The sequence below is a fragment of the Balaenoptera acutorostrata genome, chromosome 2 (assembly GCF_949987535.1).
Source record: "Balaenoptera acutorostrata chromosome 2, mBalAcu1.1, whole genome shotgun sequence".
Classification (NCBI taxonomy): Eukaryota; Metazoa; Chordata; class Mammalia; order Artiodactyla; family Balaenopteridae; genus Balaenoptera; species Balaenoptera acutorostrata.
In genome coordinates, this window is record NC_080065.1 from 91,752,493 (window position 1) to 91,774,772 (window position 22,280).

General features: G+C 39.3%; 1 protein-coding gene across 2 annotated transcripts in view; it reads right to left on the reverse strand.

The window, feature by feature from the left end:
• Window positions 1–9,106: 9,106 nt before the first annotated feature.
• Window positions 9,107–22,280, reverse strand: part of FBXL17 (F-box and leucine rich repeat protein 17) — a 470,181-nt gene continuing 457,007 nt past the window's right edge. For both annotated transcript variants that reach the window (XM_007192078.2, XM_057540929.1), the window contains one exon: window positions 9,107–12,001. In XM_007192078.2, the coding sequence (XP_007192140.2) occupies window positions 11,861–12,001 (141 nt within the window). In that variant the 3' untranslated portion in view covers window positions 9,107–11,860. The remainder of the gene's footprint in view (window positions 12,002–22,280) is intronic.

The window sequence follows — 22,280 nt, forward strand, 5'->3', positions numbered from 1 at the left end:
ATTAGGTAATTAGATTATTGGCTAATGACCTTGAACTTGTGGAGGCTTGGTTAGAGAGAAACACAGATCTCTTTGTTAGAAAATATAAATCACCAATAGCAGGATTGAAAAGGGGTATCATTATACAACTTACAAACATTAAAAAGATTACAGGGAGTTATAAACAACTTTATGGCAATATTCTATAACTCAGATGTAATGAAAAATATCCCTGTGTTTTCCTGATACAAGAAAAATTTCACTGGGGAATTCTTTTAACTATTTAAGAAATAAATAATACCACTTTTACATCCTCCTTCAGAAAATAGAGGGACATTAAGAGGCTAGAGTATACCAGAAGAAAATAAAAGAATCTATATGATCATATCAATCAATTACAATAAATACAAAAAAAAATGTTCTTCAGGATGGAGAAAAATGACATTAGAAGAAGCAATAGATATGAATAGATATTAAGAAAAACACTTGACAAAATTCAATATCCTTTTGTAATAAACACTCTCAGCAACCTAAAAATAGAAGTGAATTTTTTCAATCTTATGATTGGCATCTACAAAACTCTACAACTAAGATCATACTGAATGGTGAACGATTAAATGCTTTCCCCTAAGACCACGAACAAGGAGGTCAGCTCTCATCATGTGTATGTAATATTGTATGTAGTTCATAAGCCAGTGCAATAAATCAAGTAAAAGAAATAAAAGTATAAAGATTGAAAAGAAATCAGCATTGTCCTTATTATTGCAGATATTTTTTGGATTAAAAAATCCTCAGAATCTGCTAGACAACTACTAAAAACTAATAAGTGAATTTAGCAAGGTTGCTGGATACAAAGACAATGTACAAAAATAAGTAGCACTTCTATATACTAGCAGCAAACAATTCAAAAATGAAAAAATTTAAATTCCATTTACAGTAGCATCAAAGCATAATATACATAGGAATAAATTTAATGAAAGCAGTACAAGACCTCTGCTCTGAAAGCTACTCTGAGTTGGTGAGAGTAATTACAGAAGGCTGTAATAAGTAGAGAAATGTACCATACTAATGGGCTAGAAGACTCAATATTGTTAAGATGTCAATTATCCTCAAATTTATCCAAACACTGAAATAAAAGCCCAATTAAATCTCTAATGGGCCCCTAAAATGGCTAAATTTGAAAGACTGACAACATCAAATGCTGGTGAGGATGTAATTAAAACCCTCATTCTGGGGCTTCCCTGGTGGTGCAGTGGTTGAGAATCCGCCTGCCAATGCAGGGGACACGGGTTCGAGCCCTGGTCTGGGAAGATCCCACATGCCGCGGAGCAACTGGGCCCGTGAGCCACAATTACTGAGCCTGCGCGTCTGGAGCCTGTGCTCCGCAACAAGAGAGGCCGCGATGGTGAGAGGCCCGCGCACCACGATGAAGAGTGGCCCCCGCTTGCCACAACTAGAGAAAGCCCTCGCACAGAAACGAAGACCCAACACAGCCATAAATAAATTTAAAAAAAAATTTTAAAAAAAGTCTCTAAAAAAAAAAAAAACAAAAAACAAACAAACAAAAAAAACCCTCATTCATTGGTACTGGTAGTACTGGAAAATGGTATAGCCACTTTAGAAACCAGTTTGAGAGTTTTCTTATAAGGACTATGTTTATACAAATATCCTATGACTCAGCAATGCCACTCCTAGGTATTTACCCAAGCTATTCCACTCCTAGGAATATATCACATAAAAAGAGTTACAAAAATGTTTATAGCTCCTAGGTCTTCCCTGGTGGCGCAGTGGTTGAGAATCTGCCTGCTAATGCAGGGGACACAAGTTCGAGCCCTGGTCTGGGAAGATCCCACATGCCGTGGAGCAACTAGGCCCATGAGCCACAACTACTGAGCCTGCGCGTCTGGAGCCTGTGCTCCGCAACAAGAGAGGCCACGACAGTGAGAGGCCCGCGCACCGCGATGAAGACTGGACCCCGCTTGCTGCAACTAGAGAAAGCCCTCGCACAGAAACGAAGACCTAACACAGCCAAAAATAAATAAATAAATAATTAATTAATTCGGGCTTCCCTGGTGGCGCAGTGGTTGAGAATCTGCCTGCTAATGCAGGGGACACGGGTTCGAGCCCTGGTCTGGGAAGATCCCACATGCCGCAGAGCGGCTGGGCCCGTGAGCCACAATTACTGAGCCTGCGTGTCTGGAGCCTGCGCTCCGCAACAAGAGGGGCCGCGATGGTGAGAGGCCCGCGCACCGTGATGAAGAGTGGCCCCCACTTGCCACAACTAGAGAAAGCCCTAGCACAGAAACGAAGACCCAACATAGCAATCAATCAATCAATCAATTAATCAATAAAAAAAAAAAATGTTTATAGCTCCTTAATACATTAGTCAAAAACTGGTAACATCCCAAATGTCTATTAAGAGGAGAAAGGATAAATAAATTGTGGTATATTCATACAATGGAATACTACTCAGCAATGATTGATACACACAATAGGATAAATCTCAAAAACAGTCATGTGAGGGAAAGACATTAGACAAAGAATACGTGCTCTATGATTCCATTTATAAGATATTCAATAACAGGCAAAAATAATATGCAATAGAAATCAGAACAGTGATTGTGGTGGGGTGAGGTGATAGGGGAAATTTCTGGGATGGTATACACACACACATACACACATAAGTGTTTATATATGTATACACACATACATTGTATAGCTTGTTTTATATATATTATATAGCTTGTTTGAGGTATTTGTTACAAAATCTACATATTTGTCAAAATGCAAAGAACTGTACCTTAATACATGTGTATTTTATTGTAGGTAAGTTATGCCTCAAATGAAAAAATTGTGACTTTTTAAACCACGAGTGTCTATCAGTTGGGCATCTGTTTTGGTCTAAGCAGGTACAGTAAAAGTCCTCTTATCAGCATGGTAAGGACAGCTAGTTGGCCACTTACTTTTAAAAACTTATTAAAAATCATTTAAAAACATATATGTACATATATCTTTTCAATATTTTACTTTTAATATAAAAACACATATATATATGCATTCATTTGCTAATCTTTTGGTGTATAGCCAAGGCCTTTTTTCTTTGCTTTGTGTTCTACACTGTCATTCTTGAATAAACCATCTCCATAACATATCTATGATTTCTAGTTTCAATTTCTTTTAAAAGCAGTAAGAAATTAAATTCATTTTTGAAGCAATCTAAATGCAAAATTCCTCCAGGTTTTAATAAGTTTTCCACATTCTACATCTTGTGTGCCCTATAACTAACCTGAAAGATTTCTCTTGTGCCTATCTTTTCATCTGAATTTCCAAAGCATTCAACTTTGTTTTTATAGCAGAGGAGACAGAACTCTCTTTCTCCCATTCTTATTTCACTGGTTTACACGGTATTTAATTTAATTACATCATCACAATAACCATACAATTACATAACCTTAATAACCATACAGTTACAGATCCCTGTAATTTCTCATTTAAATCCAAGATAATGGCCTCCTTCCATACAAAAAGATGTAATAACGTCATAGGAAGATAAAGGGCTAAAGTCACAGGAAGATGAAGGGAAAGAAAGCTCTGTCTTTTTAATCAATAAACCTCTTAAAGGGTCTCTCACTTTCCTTGCCCCCTTTACATACCTTTTTACCCACAAGCTATGATCCACAGTGAAATTGCGGCAATCCTCTCAGGCCTTTCCTGTCTATGTTCTTTCTTTTATCTGAAACGGGAAGGCAAACATTGGTTTAAAGGTCTTTACAACCATTATTTCCTAAGTAGCCAATAAACATATGAAATGGTACCTAGTTTTTTAATATTCTGGAGAATGCACACTAAACCATGATAAGATACCACTACAGGGCAATCGGAAGCAAACAGGTGCTCAATAAGAACTTCCATACTCTGCTGGTAGAAATGTGAATTGGTTCAACAGCTTTGGAAAATGGTGTGGCATCACCTAATAAAGTTGAAGATATTCAAATAGTAGCACTTCCTCTCCTAAGTATGTATCCTGTATGCTTGTGTGCACTATGACACTTGTACGAGAAGGCTTCCGGCAGCAGAATTTTTAACTGTCCCAAACTGGAAACAAACCAAATGCTTTTCAATAGTAGAATGGCATTTCCACACAATAAAATGGATGGATCCTACAAAACACATTTCATCAAGTAAAAAAAGAAAGTTACAAAACAATATACACAGTATGATTCTTTCATGCAAAGTTCAAAACCAAGCAAAACCAAACTATATTTTTCAGGAGGCATATAGGTGGTACAAGAAAAATAAAAGCAAGGAAATTATTTCTATAGAGGCCAGGAGAGTGATTACATCTGGAAGGAGGGAGATGCCTGGGCTTGGGGAGGGGTATGGGGGGGGGGTGCTTCTAGGGTGCCAGTGTTGGTCTATTTCTTGACTTAAGTGGTGCTTGTTTTGTGATTTTATTACAACTGTATGTGCATGTGTTACGTGTTTTTCTCTGTTATATTCACAACAAAATATTTTAAAACATGGAGTATTTTACGTAATTCACTTAATTCTCCCTGCTTCTCCCCAATTCCTGTTTGGGGATTACTTTCAAATCTATCATTAATCCTTGGAGGCATGAAGAGCCTGATCAATAATTTTCTTAGACTCTTTGGTTAATTATAATAATGAAGCATAGCTAGGAAGAAATGGGGACAGTAATATTCAACAGCAGCCACAGGAAGAGAGTAAGGAAGCGGACTAAACATCCCTTAGTATACATGTGAGCAAATTCGGTCATCTGAATTATCTAATAACAAGGGATGCCAGTAACTTAATTTTCACATTAAACCCAATTATTTAAGTTATCTATGAGTGTGTTTCCCAGTATTTGCCTCTCTATATTCATCCATGAACCCTGAATAGTAATCCATCTTTTGATTTGGAATCGAACACTGCACTAATAAAAGCTTCATTGAAATCCAATTATCAAAGATGTCTTTTTTTTTCCACTTAAGCCAGTAAGTGAGCCAGTGGCAAGATGCTGCTTAAATTACAGTAGAATTATTTGCTAACAAAATCAAGCTTGCTGAGCTTTCTCCATTAACTTTGGTATTATTTATAAAAATCACCCTTGTCAGTAGCCACCAGGCCCATCAAGGCAGCATCTATTATTTTAATAACAATTCTTTTAAAAAGCCCTCCTTCAGTCACTGATTTTTCATTTTTGATTATGTTAATCACTAAAAACTCCAAGGAAAAAGAAGACTAAATAGATTGCATTCAGCAGACGTCATTTATGATTGTATGGTGTATGTGAGCACATGAGCATACACACATACACACGCACACACACACACATAGTCACACCATTGAAGATTTCAGGCTAGAGAAAGGAACTCAGTGAGTGCCCATCAGCCTGGTCCAGTCATGAATCCTCATGCCACTCGACATGATGCCGAGCTGTGGAAAAAGTACAAGAAACATCCATCCGTCATGGGGTGAATAAAAGAGCCGAAATAAACACTTGCCCCTTGAATGTTTCTCTTTTCTTGGGCTGATGACATCCATACATAGTTTTATTAGCCAAGCAAAATCGTAGGAAAGGAGATAGATGCTCTTTAGGAGATGATTTTAGTTTTCTGAAGTTTATTTCTTGGAGACAGAAGGTTGCATTTCAGGGACTGAGGAAGCAATATTGTTACATTTGTATCTACTATCTCTCTCAAGAAACTGGGATTAATTTTAATAAGCATAATGCCCAAACAGGAAACAACCTAATATCCACCAATGGTAGTATGGGTAAATAAATTGTTGTTTATTCATATAATGAAATAGATAGACTTGACCCTAACTGACTGTTCCATTTCAACTATAAATTATCACATTATCAGACAAGCCTCTGATTACTAAAAGATTTTGATACCAGATTTGTGTAATTAAAAATGAAGTGATAGTTCTATTTTTAGTTTTTTAAGGAACCTCCATACTGTTCTCCATAGTGGCTGTATCAATTTACATTCCCACCAACAGTGCAAGGGGGTTCCCTTTTCTCCACACCCTCTCCAGCATTTATTGTTTGTAGATTTTTTGATGATGGCCATTCTGACCAGTGTGAGGTGATACCTCATTGTAGTTTTGATCTGCATTTCTCTACCAATTAGTGATGTTGAGCATTTTTTCATGTGCCTCTTGGCCATCTGACCCAGCAATCCCACTACTGGGCATATACCCTGAGAAAACCATAATTCAAAAAGACACATGCACCCCAATGTTTATTGCAGCACTATTTACAATAGCCAGGATATGGAAGCAACCTAAATGTCCATCAAAAGATGAATGGATAAAGAAGATGTGGTACATATATACAATGGAATATTACTCAGCTATAAAAAGGAACAAAATTGGGTCATTTGTAGAGACAAGGATGGACCTAGAGACTGTCAAACAGAGTGAAGTAAGTCAGAAAGAGAAAAACAAATATCGTTAATTAATGCATATATGCGGAATCTAGAAAAATGGTACAGATGAACCTATTTGGAGGGCAGAAATAGAGACACAGAGGTAGAGAAGGGACATGTGGACACTGCGGGGGAGGGGGAAAGGGGGGATGAATTGGGAGATTGGGATTGACATATATACACTACCATGTATAAAACAGATAGCTAGTGGGAACCTGCTGTGTAGAGCTGGGAGTTCAGCTCAGTGCTCTGTGGTGGCCTAGATGGGTGGGATGGGGGGGAGGTTCAAGAGGGAGGGGTTATATGTATATGTATAGTTGATTCACTTCCTTGTACAGCAGAAGCTAACACAACATTGTAAAGCAACTATACCCTAATTTTTTTTAAAAAGCTACTTTCAAATATTAAAAAAAAAATGAAGTAATAATGAAAGGGCCCCCCACTGTTTTACAAAACAGTGTAGTGGTCCTTTGATTCCTGTAGTGGTAATGACATGACAGGTGTGCCAGAAGAATTCCCACAGCTGTCTCCCTGCCACATGGACAGCTGTTCCACTTAAAATTCCAATGATGGTTGGATAGAAACCAAGGAGTTAACGCAACGCTATGCTCCCAGCACAGGTGAAAAGAAAGGTGAGACTAGAATGTTCTCCCACTTCTGCCACCTGCTTAGACATGGGATTGTGTAAACTCTGCGTCACACAGAGCTAACCTCCACTACCAAACAGGTAGGGAATCTTGCATCTAGGTTTAGCAATTTTGGATAATCAATCAGTTTAAACAAGGTATAAAATTTTCTTTAAAAAGTTAACAAAATATTCGATACAAAATAATTTGTTACATATGCACACATTATGAAGCCTATTAATAAAGCAAACACTGGTGAATCCACACTTCAACTAATGAAGTAGAACCTACAGATTCAGTTGAAGCCCTCCATGTGGTCCCACACCTGCCCACCCAAGGGTAACCACCACCCTGAAACTTTGCAGTTGTTACCTTTTCCTTTTTCCATTTTTAGTAATACACTGTGTCCCTAAATAATAGCTTATTTAATTTTGCTTGTTTTCACTTGATTCTAGGATAGAACACACTCCTGGTTGTCCTCCTTCCTCTCAGGTTATTCTGTGTCAGTTTCCTTTGAAGAGTTTGCTTCCTCTCCCTGCCTTCCAAATTGTGCAGTGACCAAAGACACAGTCCTTAGACTTCATTTTCTATCTAAAGTAATGGATGATGACCAGAGATGACGATTTCAGACCGGCTTATGGTTTGAAATGCCATCTGTATACCTCTCCTCAGAACTGAACTCCTATATCCAACTGCATACTCAATATACTCATTTGGAAGTCTAATGAGCATCTCAGAATTAACTCATCCAAAACTGAGCCTTTGATATTCTCCTCCAAAATCTTGTTTTCTTCTTAAGTAAATGGAAACTCCATTATAGCTTTAAACACTGCCATTCCCTTATTCTATTTTTTCTTCTGCAAGATTAGATATGTTGGAAAGTCTCATACTGTGTCCCATGTGTCTTAACCTCTCAGTCATCCATATGGAAATTATCCACGCAAAAGAAGAAAAGCTTGTGGGTTTTTTTACCAATTTTCCTTTTATTTTACTCACATTTACCTTTCCATTTACGAATTATCCCTATAGCTGAATCTTTTCTACTAATGCCTTTCCATTTTAATATTCAATTATATTTTTCATTTCTAAAAATTCTATTTAGCTCTTTTAAAAATATTTCTGTTCGTTATAAATAATTTTTAATATATTTGAATATATCAAACATTTATTCCGAATTATGTGTCTTAACATTTAATATTGAAGCCTTTGAGGATGTGGGTCTATTGTTTGTTTTTTCTGTTGACTTGAACTAATGTTGGCTTACCCCTGCTATTCTCTGTGATTTAGACTGTGAGTTCATATTTGCTGGCAGGCTATTTGTTTTTCTTTTGAGGCTTTGGATGATTTTTGTCTGCTTTGTTGGGCAATGAACACTCCTGAAATGAATCCTTTTAAAAATAAAATTACAAGTGATATAAACAATGCAAATACTGTAGATTCAGAAAAACCCATGTGAATGGTAGCCAGTGGCTACTTATTTTCAGAAGAACCTTTTAAAAAAACAATCCATGAATAGCCAAGGCTGAAAATGGTAATTTTTCTGTCTACCTCTTCAACTTTTGTTTTGCTTTGCTTTATTTTAGTTCACTCTTTGTAAAAGGGTATTGCCTTTCCTATTTGTGCTCCGTCTAATAATTACATCTACTGTGCTCTGCTACTAGGGCTAGTTTTTAAGACTGTCTCCTTGCTATGCTATGAGCAATTTCAGGATGGGAATGAGTTTTATTTATCTTTAAATGCCCAGTGCCTGGCACATGTTTTTTACTCAATAAGTTTATTTATTTACTTTTGAGAAAATGAATAAATGGCTAAGTAAATGAATGAGGGTTTAGGGAATGGTACTTTAAACGGACCACTTGTTTAAACCCTTGAGGTTTTAATCTTATCTCAGTACTCACTGGCCAAATGCAAATCTCCTAAATTCAGTCTTGTTTATTATTCTGGGTTCACTGAACCTACATAAAGTCTGCAGTGAAACACCCAAGGACACGGACCGCTGCATGCATCACACCCAACCAGCATAAGGGAGGCCATTTATTGTCTCTAAAATAAAACAAAAGACACTGTGTTTTCTTTCTCTTTTATTGCAACCCATTGCAAGGTCAAAAGATTCACAGAAATATAGAAACTCGAAACTGGATGAATTTCCTTTATCCACTCAAAGAGACGTTAAAAACAAAGGACCAGAATTTTCCACCACAGCAATATATTTCATAGTCTTTATTCTGAAAATACTATTGACATTTTGGAGAGGATAAAAAGCCCTGCATTAAACATGTTCACATATATTTATGACATTCTAAGCAAAAAAAGAAACTCTATATTACCCAGAAAAATCATTTTAAGCCTTATTTCAAAGCATCTAATGAGAGCACATTCAACAACCATCACAGGATCATTCAAGGTGATGCTTTTTCTGGTTGTTTTTGTGATTAACGCTTTGAGGCTAGATTGATGTTTCTACAGATTCCTACAAACACACCAAAGCAGTTTTCCAGGTTATGATGCATCAGGCTTTCTGGATTAGTCAACATCTTAAAGAATAAGTGCAAGTCCCCAACCCACCCCCACCCCCAAGCTAAAGCATGTTATAGTGCTGTACTTGAGATTCCAACAACGCAACATTAAAAAAAAATTGTTTACACACTTCTGAAACCATTTGACAACCAAACTGTGACATTCCAAGGATTATCACAACTTTGAACTGAAATGGTACCATCTATATCATCGATGGTTCTCCTTCCTTTTGTCTTTTTTAACTATTTAAAATATAGTGTGACATATATAAAAATTACACTTTTGCTTATTCACTCAAGCTACTATTACTTTACATATTGTCTTATAAATTAGGTTTGGATTAAAAATCAGTTAAAATATTGTGAATTAAGATAGTTTTCAGTAGTGGGGAAATGAACATGAAGATGATACAGTTCAATATTTAAGAAGAATTACAGTTTGTTAACAGTAAACAGCTTTTTTTTTCTTACATAAATTTTATTCCCTTCAAATTAAATTAGTAAGCCATTTAGTGATGGAAAAAGTACTCTCGGTGCCTAGTGACTAGATTTTCCAAATTGATTGGGATTAAAAGCAAAAACATGCCACATCAGAAACAGGTTGACATAATCAAAGGAAAGTTGTTTACACAAAAAGAGTTATTATAAATAAGTGAATGGCATTTGAATGTAAAGCTATTTTTCATTCCTTACAGCTAGTATCATTTTAGCAACACTGGGACTTATATAAAGTGAATCTCAAATCTTAGCATATCTGTTAAAGACCAAAAAACAGTTATGTCCACATTGGGAAAGAATAAATAGCAAACTCACAAGTCAGGGTTTTGTATATCTAACTCTACTGTGAAAGACAATCACTCTTTAGCTTAAAAAGCCTCCCTGCTGTCTTGATTATAAATCTAGACATAGGAAAGGTTATTTGAGCCTGAGTCCCCAATATGAATTACTCGTAAAGATGTGTGAAATCAAAACATATATTCATTTACTAATAGATACTGTCTAAACTGAAAACTGGCAATCTTTAATTAAACAAAGAAATGCTTATTTCTGACAAGTGTAAACAGAATCTTAATGAAAAGATTTTCAAATTTTTCTTCTTAACTCATACATTAACCAGCAACAGATCTTTGCCATAGCATAATAATTATTCAAAATATAACATGCATATATCCAAAAAACCTGTTCTAAAGCCCAAAGCAAAAAAAAAAAAAAAAAAAACTTAATAGAAAGATTGTCTACTTATATCTTACTCATGAACCTTCTACTAATGTGACTAGCCCCAAATCTCAGAAATATACTTTCATAATTACCAAAATTAACAAAAATAATTAAATGATCTGTAGAGTTTTTTTTTAAAAAATAACTGCACACTATTAATTACATTGGTGGCTTTAATGTGGATAATGCTAAGATTAGCTCCAAATATCATTAAAATATATCCAGACCAGTTACTATCCATTGTATTATAAAAGCTAATACAATGTTAACATGAAACTCAAAATACTTAGTACTCAAAAGAATTTTGTACAATAATGAATAATTAACTTTTGTGAGCTGGTCAGGGGAGTTCAGATTGTTGCCTCCATATGAAAACTTCACAAAAGGTTTTGTCCTCTATAGTCCCTAAGTCGCCCACCAGACAAGCAGGTTGGGACACCTGTGGGGACAGTGAGTTAGGCAGAGTGACAGTGGATGCCATGCTCCCTCAGTGGCCTGGAGAAAGGCCCCTGTGTCAGAAAACGATCTAGAAAGAAAGTGCTGTGGGGTGTGTGTGTGTATGAGAGTATGAGAACCTATATGTGTGTACGTGCTTGAAATCTTGAAAAGTACTGGTTTCCGGGCTTCTAATTAGCGCAACGTGGCTCCTTTCCGGTCATCATCAGTAGAATCGCACAATTCTTTCCCATCAAAAAAGAAGGCAGTTGCCTTCATTTGGGGGCATCTCCAGTGGCAGTCATTAGAAGCTCAAAATAATGGATCCGTTTTTTTTTTTTTTTTTTTGATTCTACAGCAAAAAAAAAAAAATTTTTTTTTTAGAGCAATAAGCCTTTGAACTTAAAAACTAAAGGTCTGTGCCTGTCAAAATCGTTATTTAAGGAAAAAACCAGCTCACCTGGGAACAAAATAGCAATTGAGCTTATGCTACGCAGTATGCAAACGAGACACAGATATACACACTCGGGTACACATGGAGACACGGGACGGTCAAAACCTTTGCAAGACATCACCCACCCCAACTCTACAATTGCTCTCCGCCCTCCCTGCTGGCTGATCCGCGTGGACCCAAGCGTGGGCAGGGCTGTCAGGAGGAGGCGGCAGACATGTTGGGGGTCCAGCCCATCTGGTAGGCTCTCTCCAGGGTCCTCTTGCAGTCCTGCAGGACGGTGCTGAAGGTGATATGGGGGTACTGCTGCACTAGCTGCTCCACCGTCACTTCACTGACCTGCAACCACAAAGAAGAGCCACGGTCACCCACGGGGACCACCGAAACCACCAGCCGCCCACGCTCACTGGGCTGCGCTTTCCACCGCACCGGGAACCCTCGTCTCCTTCCTTTTCAGCAGTGTGACCAATGCTTCGTGAGAAGACAGCGTCGCTTTTTGTGTGACCTCCCTGATTTCCTAAGTACTACATTCGCCCTAAGGGATTTTCTGAAAAGATGCGATATCAAGTTAGTGTTTTCTAGACGCATAGATGACTGTGACTTGTCAAGATCTTAACAATGTCCATTGAAAATGGAGTGCTTGGGAGGTGAGGCAGCAGTTAGCATCCTAGTGTGCATTTGACTTCATCGCCCACCTGACAGCTTTCTTAGGCCAGAACTGTAGATTGGTGGAGAGGATACACAGGATTCTGGATAGAAGTGTTGGGGAAAATGTTTATTTTTCTTCCCTTTAAACGTTAAGGTATTGCAAACTTCAAGTCCCTTTGTGGAAAGGGCTGAAATGTGAAGAATCAATAATTAAAACATACATGGCTGGCAGGTCAGGGATGGCCCCAATAGACCTTAACCATCAAAGATACCACTTTGATTCTTGATTAGACAAGGCAATCAGACAGGCCTAATTAAAACTAACACCTTTACAATTGCTGTGCTGTGAAGGGATTAATTTGTCAATTATTTTTAAGCTGATTGCAGTTCATATCACAAAAGTAGACAGCTTCCTTCATCCTTTAGATAAATAAATGATTAACCTAAGAACCGCAACTTTTAGGTAGCTTTATTTAAAATCTTTATTGAACACTCGGGCATTTTCAAATACATCAATATTTCACTTATACTGAGTAAGCTGGTCTGAAAGAAGGTGCTGGTGATACACATTTTTGTACTCCCTCTCCATGTCTGTCCACTATTGAAAAAGACCAGGACCACAAGGAAAAACCTAAAACAACATCAAACCCTTGCTGTTTGCTTTGAAAGCATGCTTGGGAGTATGATGACCATGACATTAAGTCATCTGCACTTTTCTGAAATAACATGGTGTTTTCTGAGTGATTTGGTAAACCATGTTATATATAATCTTTTTGTTAAATTTAGAGTTGATATTTCCACATTGCACTGATGATACTTAGTCTTTGTCAGAATTTCTATTCAAGACTTTCTTGTATTAAAATCAATTTTCATTCCAAATTCAACCAAGCCATGCAGTTAATTCTTTTTGTGATATAGATACAATGTATAACATTTTATTCACAAAAACACAAAATAATTTTGAATAAAAAAGAAAAACTGATATACAAATTAGAGTTGAGAATATCAGTTGATGATCTTAAAAGGAGTTCTAAGCAATATAATTTTTGATTTTTTAAATTTCAATTTCTATCCTAAGTCTTGCTTGAGTTGAGGCTGCTTAGAACAGTACACTTAGAAAGTCATGCATCATCTAGCCATGCTTATCTCTCTAGTATATTTTTTGATACTAACCAGTCACCTGACCTAATTTAAAGTTATCAAGCTGTCCGAGTTCCTTCTGGCCTCAGGATCTTTGCACATGCTGTTCTCTTTATCTGGAATACTGTTAAATCCACTTCCACCTGAATGTCCCCTTCTCATGCCTACTCCACCTTATTCTTAGTTCTTAGTTCAGTGTCATTTCCCCAGGGAACTTTGATCACTGCCCTCAGCCTGCTCCCCTCCCCACATTAGGTAAGGCTTCCAGGTTATTCACTCTTCCAACACTGCCTACTTTTCGTTCATGCTACCTTCAAAGTTAGTTTATAATTGCTTTGTTTAATGTCTACTCCTGTTCCCATGTAAGATCTTACAAGAGCCATGATCATTTTTGTATTCATGAGCCAGGCCTACTTCTCAGTGAATGAATGAGAAAACAATAACAAACTACAAATAAAAAATAGAAACCCAAGAGCAAGGCAAAGCCAGACACTCACATACTAATCACAACATACTAAAGACCAAAAATTCCCAGAGGAACTTGTATTCAGCTCAGGAATTCCCTCCTTCAGGAAACCTTCCCTAAGCAAGCCTATCTCCCCATGAGGTTGGTCTCGGTACACCTTCTCTGTGGACCCATGGCGGGTAACTGCAAGGCTTGTCTCTTATTTAAGCACTCTCACATTGCGTTGCAATCATCTCTTTACTTGCCTCTCTCTTCTACCTGAACCAAAGTCTGGGGACCAGAGACTGCCTTTTATCTTTAAGGCTATAGAGCTGTGTACAAAGTAGAGAAGAAACATGACAACTGTAGTTGACTTGAGAGTCAACCAGGCACAGGTCAGAATCCTGGTTTCACTTTACAATTTGGTTTCCTCAACTGTAAAAACTGGATAATAGTACTGAGGTCATAGGACTGTTACAAGGATAAAATAATATGCCTAACACTGCGACTGACATAAGAAGGTCCCCAAATGGTAGCTCTTATTAGTACAGCTGGCGTTCAGTAAACGGTCATTCATTGAGTTAATTAATGCTATGGTAGGGTGACCAGTTCTCTATAGTGATGCTCAATATTGTTCAACTTCTGAGATATTTCAGAAATAAACCTTGATAACATAAGTTGTAATGCTCAAAACAAAATCATCGCAGGGCAAGAAGTAACTGTACACTATTGATACTTTGTATAAAATAGATGACTAATGAGAACCTACTGTATAGCTCAGGGAACTCTACTCAGTGCTCTGTGGTGACGTAACTGGGAAGGAAATCCCAAAAAGAGGGGATATATGTATATGTATAGCTGATTCACTTTGCTGTACAGTAGAAACTAACACAATATTGTAAAGCAACTATACTCCAATAAAATTTTTTAAAAAATACTTCATATACAAGAAGAATCTATTCTACCTTAATGCTCTCTGGAGAAGAGTTCAGAACTTTTCTTAGTAATACAGTCCAGGTTTTAAATATCCACTTTCAGGAAATCCTCCCTTTTCTTTACCTGACATTCCCCAGGCTGTGGTTAGGTTACGTTCCACCCTCCAGCCATGAACAAACCCAGAAGGATGCAGGTCCTTCTAAGGGACAGCTGAAGTCATCTGGTCAGAGGACTTTCAGAAAATCTGCATCGAATTGGAAAGGAAGTAAACACGGCCCAAATCACTTAGCATTCAAGGAACAACTAACTGAAAAATAGATGAAAAACGGAGGGAGAAGGGAAAACATTTAAACACACCATAAAGATGGGGCCTGGGCTTCCCTGGTGGCGCAGTGGTTGAGAATCTGCCTGCCAATGCAGGGGACACGGGTTCAAGCCCTGGTCTGGGAAGATCCCACATGCCGTGGAGCAACTGGGCCCGTGAGCCACAACTGCTGAGCCTGCGCGTCTGGAGCCTGTGCTCCGCAACAAGAGAGGCCGCGATAGTGAGAGGCCAGCGCACCGCGATGATGAGTGGCCCCCGCTCGCTGCAACTAGAGAAAGCCCTCGCACAGAAACGAAGACCCACCACAGCCAAAAATAAATAATAAATAAATAAATATTAAAAAAAAAAAAGATGGGGCCTGTCTTCTGCAGTACATCTTTTCTAATCTACACATAGGCCTGTACAAAGTTTTATACTGAGGGTTGACAGGCATTTTGTTTTGGAGGTCCAATTTTTAAAAAGAGAAAATATCACTAAGTGATAACTGTTTCGCAAGAGGAGATATAAAATTAAGCAAACTTGATACGTGAGATATGGATTTATGAAATACATAAATTAGGAGATAATTGTTCACTTTAGCAAAGACTTTCATGGTAGGGTTATTTTTTGTCAGCTCTCTTAATGTGTTTTATATTCCTTTGATTTACCAAAATTCAATTTACCTATTTCTGTTGCATAAAGTAAGGTCTACCTATAGCTAAGAATATAGAATGTGTTAGATCTCTAGCTTTCATAGGTTATGGGCAAGAACAGACAGTAATTTGGCTTTGTAGGTGTATGAAAAAAGTTACAGGTAATCCTCTGTGGATATAATGTGTCTTCTAAGCAATCTTTTTGCTAACTGTGTTAGCAAAACAAAGCAGTAGGGAAAATGCAAATATTCCATTTTAGAGTTTTGTTGGGTAGAAGCTATTCAGGGGAAATACATGTACTCCCACTAGGGAAGGTTTTATCTTTTACTTATAGTGTCTCCTGGCGATACGGTGTGACAAATTTTATACTGAAGTTATTTTCATTTGCTCCTCAGAAGTATAAATTATGCTTACCTCTTTGTACAGACTCCATAAGTGCTTTGGTGCCTTAGAGAAAAAGTTGGGTGTAAGACACCAGGAGGGTCCAAATCATTTTAAATCGTTACGCCTACATACACATTTCTGCAGACATTTTGTCATGCACAACTCCACTTGCTAGAATGAAAAGAACCATTCTCTGTTCCAACTCATAAAATGTATGTAATATAAAAAAAGGAACATAAAGATGAATTTTAAAAAGTTTCCCCACGATCCCTGGTTTTCTGTAATTTTTTTTTCACCTGCTGAAAACTATCAATGGCAATTCTTATATTACACATAAGATTTGAAAAATGCAGCGTATCTTCCTAAAGAAGTATGCAGCAGTGTCATTTGAAGAAATTACTGTGATTAAAGGGGAAAAAAAGCATGTACCACAGGTTTTTTTTTTTAGTATAAGAAATATAGTTCTCTCCAAAGACTGTATAACAATAATTTACATTTTCAAAATTATTATAACTCTTTTTAAGGTAATAGCAATTTGTCTGGTATTTTAATCTATTTTGAGTTAACATCTATTAGCACTTTTTGAAAATGTGAGGCAAACTGCTATGCAAATTAAGGTAAATCATACTATAGTTTCATCCTATTGCTGCTGTTACTATAGAAGGGTGAGGAGAGATCCTTCAGAGTTTCTGAGATTCAGTTTAACCAATTTATCCAGACCATCACCCTGTTTCTTCACCTCCTTATTGACACTTTCCCCAGAAAATTCCAGAAAGTGTAAGCCTAGGCCTGAATTATCTCCTCAATAATACCTATTGTTCAAAAAATACAATTTCTAACGAAATTTTCTGCAGAAACCATTTATGTTAAGTGATTCTTATTTCCTCTTTGACTCTTGTTATAAAATAGAACATGCTTCTTATGTCGGGGGGAAATATTTGACATCTGAGTATATTAAAACCACACTTGAGAATATAATGAACCACTCAGGGACTTCCCTGGTGGCGCAGTGGTTAAGAATCCACCTGCCAATGCAGGGGACATGGGTTCGAGCCCTGGTCTGGGAAGACCCCACATGCCGCGGAGCAATTAAGCCTGTGCGTCACAACTACTGAGCCTGCTGCGCTCTAGAGCCCGTGAGCCACAACTACTGAGCCCACGTGCCACAACTATGAAGCCCTCGCGCCTCGAGTCCGTGCTCCGCAACAAGAGAAGCCACCGCAATGAGAAGCTCGTGCACCACAACAAAGAGTAGCCCCTGCTCGCTACAGCCAGAGAAAAGCCCACGCGCAGCAACAAAGACCCAACACAGCCAAAAATAAATAAATAAATAAAATTTAAAGAAAGAATATAATGAACCACTTAAAATCATTTTTTTTTAAATGAAGAAAGTTTCTCTGCAAAAAGTGGACACTATTTAAAATACCACAAGCAATAAATGTATTGCATTTTTCCTAGACCGTAAGTTCCTTGACAGCAAGGAGGATTTTAGTCATCTTCTTGTTTTCAGTCCTACACACTCTCTCTGGCATATTCTCATCCCATTAGAATATAAGCTCATGAGACAGGAGTTTTTGTGGTTTCTGTTCACTACCAAACCCCTAGCAGCTAGCGAATGCCTGGCACATAATAAGTACTCAATAAATATTTGTTGGCTAAATTAATATAGTAGCTGTTCCATAAGTGTGTACTGAGGAAACAAAAAGGCCCCAAATAATACTAATACCCAGAAATCATGGAGATAAGCTCACCTTGTTCCCAGAGCATTTAGCTATGGTGGTGGCAGTCTCTAATGTCTTGACATTAGGGCAGCTCCAAACTCCTTTAATCTTCTGAAGTTCACACCCAAGGTGATTGTTTGTGCTACTCTCCTTTCTCTTCTTGCCATCTGATATCACCGGGTGTCTCCTTCCAGATACACCTTGCCTGGGCTTTCCAATAATTTTGCACAGGAGACCAAAGCAGCCCGTGATGGTGGTTCAGCATCATGAGCTGGTGGTCGCTGGGCCATGTGGCTGTTGGGCAGTGCTCAGGAAATGCCTAGGCTCTACTTCAGATTAACTGACGGCAGCCTTCCTACTGGAGACGAGTGACACACTACACTGGGTAGGTGACACTGAGAAGCATGCTGATGGTCACTGCACATGCGCCAGTTTCCAAAACTTTGCGAAAACCCACATGGTTCAGAAGATTTCATACTTCAGCCTTCAGCATCAGTGCCCTGCTCAGGGTAGCAGACCCAGGAGGGCCCCAGAGAAGATTCTGAAGTTTTGTGATATTTAAGGTTCCTTCTGATGTCACAGTTGTCTGGTGACAGGGGGAACTGTGGGCAGATCTCCTGACTCAAAACAATGCTATTTCCACCCTCTGATTTCTTGCGCTTCAGCAATTCTACATGTCTTCACTGTTTACCCGAGGGGCTGGTTTTCGGTTGTTGTTTTCCTTGTCACAGTGGTATTTGGCATTTGTTGTCCCAGGGAACATGTAAACAATACTCCAATATACAGTATAGTCCCAGACAAGGAAAAATTCTGCAACTAAAATCGCCTCACGCTCCCCACCGAGAAGAACCGTACTCATCATGGTTAGGCTCCCATGTGCTATGGGATAAATCAAACGCGTTCTTCAGCATGGTTTATTTTGGCAAAATACTTGAAAGTGATTTGTTAATTTTTCATCCTGATGACCAATAGGCAAAATAAAAATATGTCCCCATTCCAGTAAGGATGGAGGAAGAGGGCAAGGGGAAAACATTCAGTGAGCATCTACTATTTTCCAAGCATCTAAGCGTTAATACCACTGATTACAGATGAACTGTGGCTCATACAGAATTAGTATTTCACACAGGGTCACACAGCTCGTAAATGGCAGCCAGGATATGAATCCGGGACCCTGCAACACAGGCGCTCTCTGCCCTGGGACACAGTGCCCTGCACACAATGCGATGCACGAAGCGTCAGACTGGGGCCTAGCTGAGCACCCACCCAGTGAAATGTTCACTGACATTCATTTTCCAGCTAACATCAAAAAAGTGATGGTGGTTTACATATAAATACAATTCAAAAGTCCTTTACAAACTCTTCAAAGTGGCTGCTCTATGGGAATGTAAATTACAATAGATCTCACTTGGCCTGCGGAACATTCTGCTGTGGAACTGTGGTTGTGGAGACTTTGACACGGTATGGAAACATGATGGAGTTGTAGGACTCACAAGGGGCCTTTTAGCAGGGCATCATGCCATAAACTGGCGTAGCTTTCCCTCCAATCTTCTACCCTTCAAAACGTTTTTCTGTGTCCCAGAGGTAGAATGGCCAGCATGACAGATATGGGCCCTGCCCTCTTGGTGTGGGGAAAATGCACAATTACAACAACAGCAGCAAGGCCTGAGAAGTGCTTTCTAGGGGAAGTACAGGTTGCTGTGGACAAAACTTAGTAGCTCCTGACCTCCGCCAGGAGGGCTGGAAAGGGCTTTCCAAAAAAAGTGATACTTAAGGGGACTCCTGAAGGATGAGGAGGCACCAGCTTGTGTACCCCATGCACTAAATATAGACATATTATTCAGGGGAGAAAGGAAACCTGCTCATGAGCTAGAATAAAACAAATAATCCGTCCTTCACTTTGTAAGCTTTGTAAGGCAATGCTTCTCCAGCCCATCTAACAAACTCAAGGGTATAACTGAAGTAAGTTCTTGTTTCCAATAGCACTGCTCTGAGGACGGGGGTGGGTGGGTGCAAAGAAAAGGCCCCCCCACTTTCTGCAGGCTGGAAAAGTAAGGAGCCCACAGTAAGTCTGTGAAAGTGTCACAAATAGCACAGTCAACTCCTGCGTCCTAATTCAGGGCTCTTGCCCTCACGCTGGTCTGTCACTCTTCACAGACTCCTGGGCAACGTCACTCACTGCTAACAGCCCCACAGGCTAACTCCTGGGCAATATGCCTCCGGAGTCGGCCTCCCTCTGAGCTTCTTGGCTCCCGGGAGAGCGCGCTGGCTCTCCGTGGGACCTGGCATTCACCGGGTGCCAGCTGCTCTTTCACCAAGTGCCCACTGGCCCCAAGATGGGCACGTATTAAAACGGATAAAATAAGGGTGACATGAATTTAGTAATACCTCAAATTCGCATGTAAATGAGATGAGTCATCTAAGTGCAGTTTAAAAGATTGTAAATAGGACACTAAGAAGAGAATAAAAGAGCAGAGAATACAGTGATTTGGCCAGGGCCCTCACAGCCAACCACATGCACCGGCTCTCCGCAGGCCAGGGTAGATTTTTTTTTTTATGATTCTATTTCCTCCCTTTGCAGCAGGACGTTTCACGTCCCTGTTTGGGTGACATACCCCATCCGGCTAATGTTTCCCTATGATCAGTGCAGGGAGGTCCAGGACACCAGGAATCTGGCGCCACTGTTACAATCTCTCACCTCATCTCTTTCCCTTCAGCTGCAAGCCTAGCGTCCCAGCAGCCAGCAGCTCAACAGGCAGAAAGAGGCTGCAGGCGGACCCCACAGGGAAGGGAAAGGCTGGCGAGGGCTGTGGAATGATTCCGGGCATGAGTGGAGCACCAGCTCCTTTTCTCCACCCTGCAGGCAGCTTCACGTGCCTTTCCTTCCCGCTTCCTTTCTCAGTCAAACCAAGGCCTTTCTCCACACTCCATAGTGACTCATACGTAACAATGATCAATCCACGTTTACTGATGTGGGATGAATTAAGCTGTATCTATAATCCCCCCAAAAGGAGAATCATTTAAGAGTTCTTTGGACTTCACCCTCAGAAGTAGCCAAAGAATTCGAGGGACAGTTTACCCCAGAAAACCTTTTGCAGTTATTGAAATTAGGGTATAACTAAGAATGTTCAGAACACCACACACACAGGTTAGGTGGTCTTGGTATATAACTCATAGTGGTGGGACAGCAGTGATTGTAAAATGAAAGTAATTAACCTGAACATGCTCTGTCTGGGGGGACTAAGGGGAAACAGGTGTTCAGCCTAGGAAAACGTTTCTCAGTGGATTTCCTAAGAAGTCAAAGCGTCTTGGGTTTAACTTTGAAATACAAATAACGAATTTTAAAAATTAAAAAGAAAAAAATTAAACTGTGTCTGCAACCAAGAATACGAACAAGAATACCGTGGTTCTCAGCCCAACTGCTCATTAGAATCACCTGGGGATCTCTGAAAAATCCCAGCGCCCAGGCCATATCCCAGGATATGGGATATCCTGGAGGAGTGGAACCCAGGCATTAGTATTTTTTAAAGCTCCTAGGAGATTCCAATGTGCAGCTCAGGCTGATTGAAGAGCTCCTAGAGGGCACAGGTGGTTTCTGCACTTGGGAATCTGAAGCCAAGGTCTGAACTACCATCACTTACAGGTAACAAGTACCCACCCACCTCCCATGCCACCCACCACATTAGACACTGAGTCAGGGGTTCTGGAGGAAAGAAGCTGTTGCTCCGACAGCTTGTTGGTCCATCTTGTTTCAGATATTCATCGCTGTCTGAAACAAAATGTATATTCTCTGAGTGTAGTAAAAACAGACTGGTTTCCTGTCCTTCCACCTTGGTCTTCCATCTCCAGTTGGGCACAGCCAAAGGAGGTGGCCACCTGACCTTCCCAACAGCTAACAGAGGGAAAGATTCCCCTAAACCCAGTTCACACAAGGACGCAGTGCTTCCTCAAGGACCACTCAAGAGGTGGGAGGAGAGGGCACACATGACTAAGTATTTCATATAATTTTTAAGAAGAAAATGATTATCTTATTGGAGCCTAAAAGCCACCTGCTAAATTATGGGCGTCAACTGATTATAGGACACCCACAATGCACTATGCCTCATGCATGAACCTCATACCAAGAGCCTGAGGCCTTTAAGGATGTATTTTTTTTATAGAGAGGTAAGAAATATTACTTTTGGGTGGCAAAAAACTCATCTAAAAATCCCAAAGCGTAGAAGGAGACAGATACTGAGAATGCAATGAACCTGACAGAGGCAGGCTCATAAATTCAGTCAACTTTGTCAAATGCAGTCATTCCATTTCAGGATCTGCAATGACTGGAAGTGCCATGCTCTGTCAATATCACAACAGGCCTGATTCATGCCGTCTCTTTTCATGAAATGTG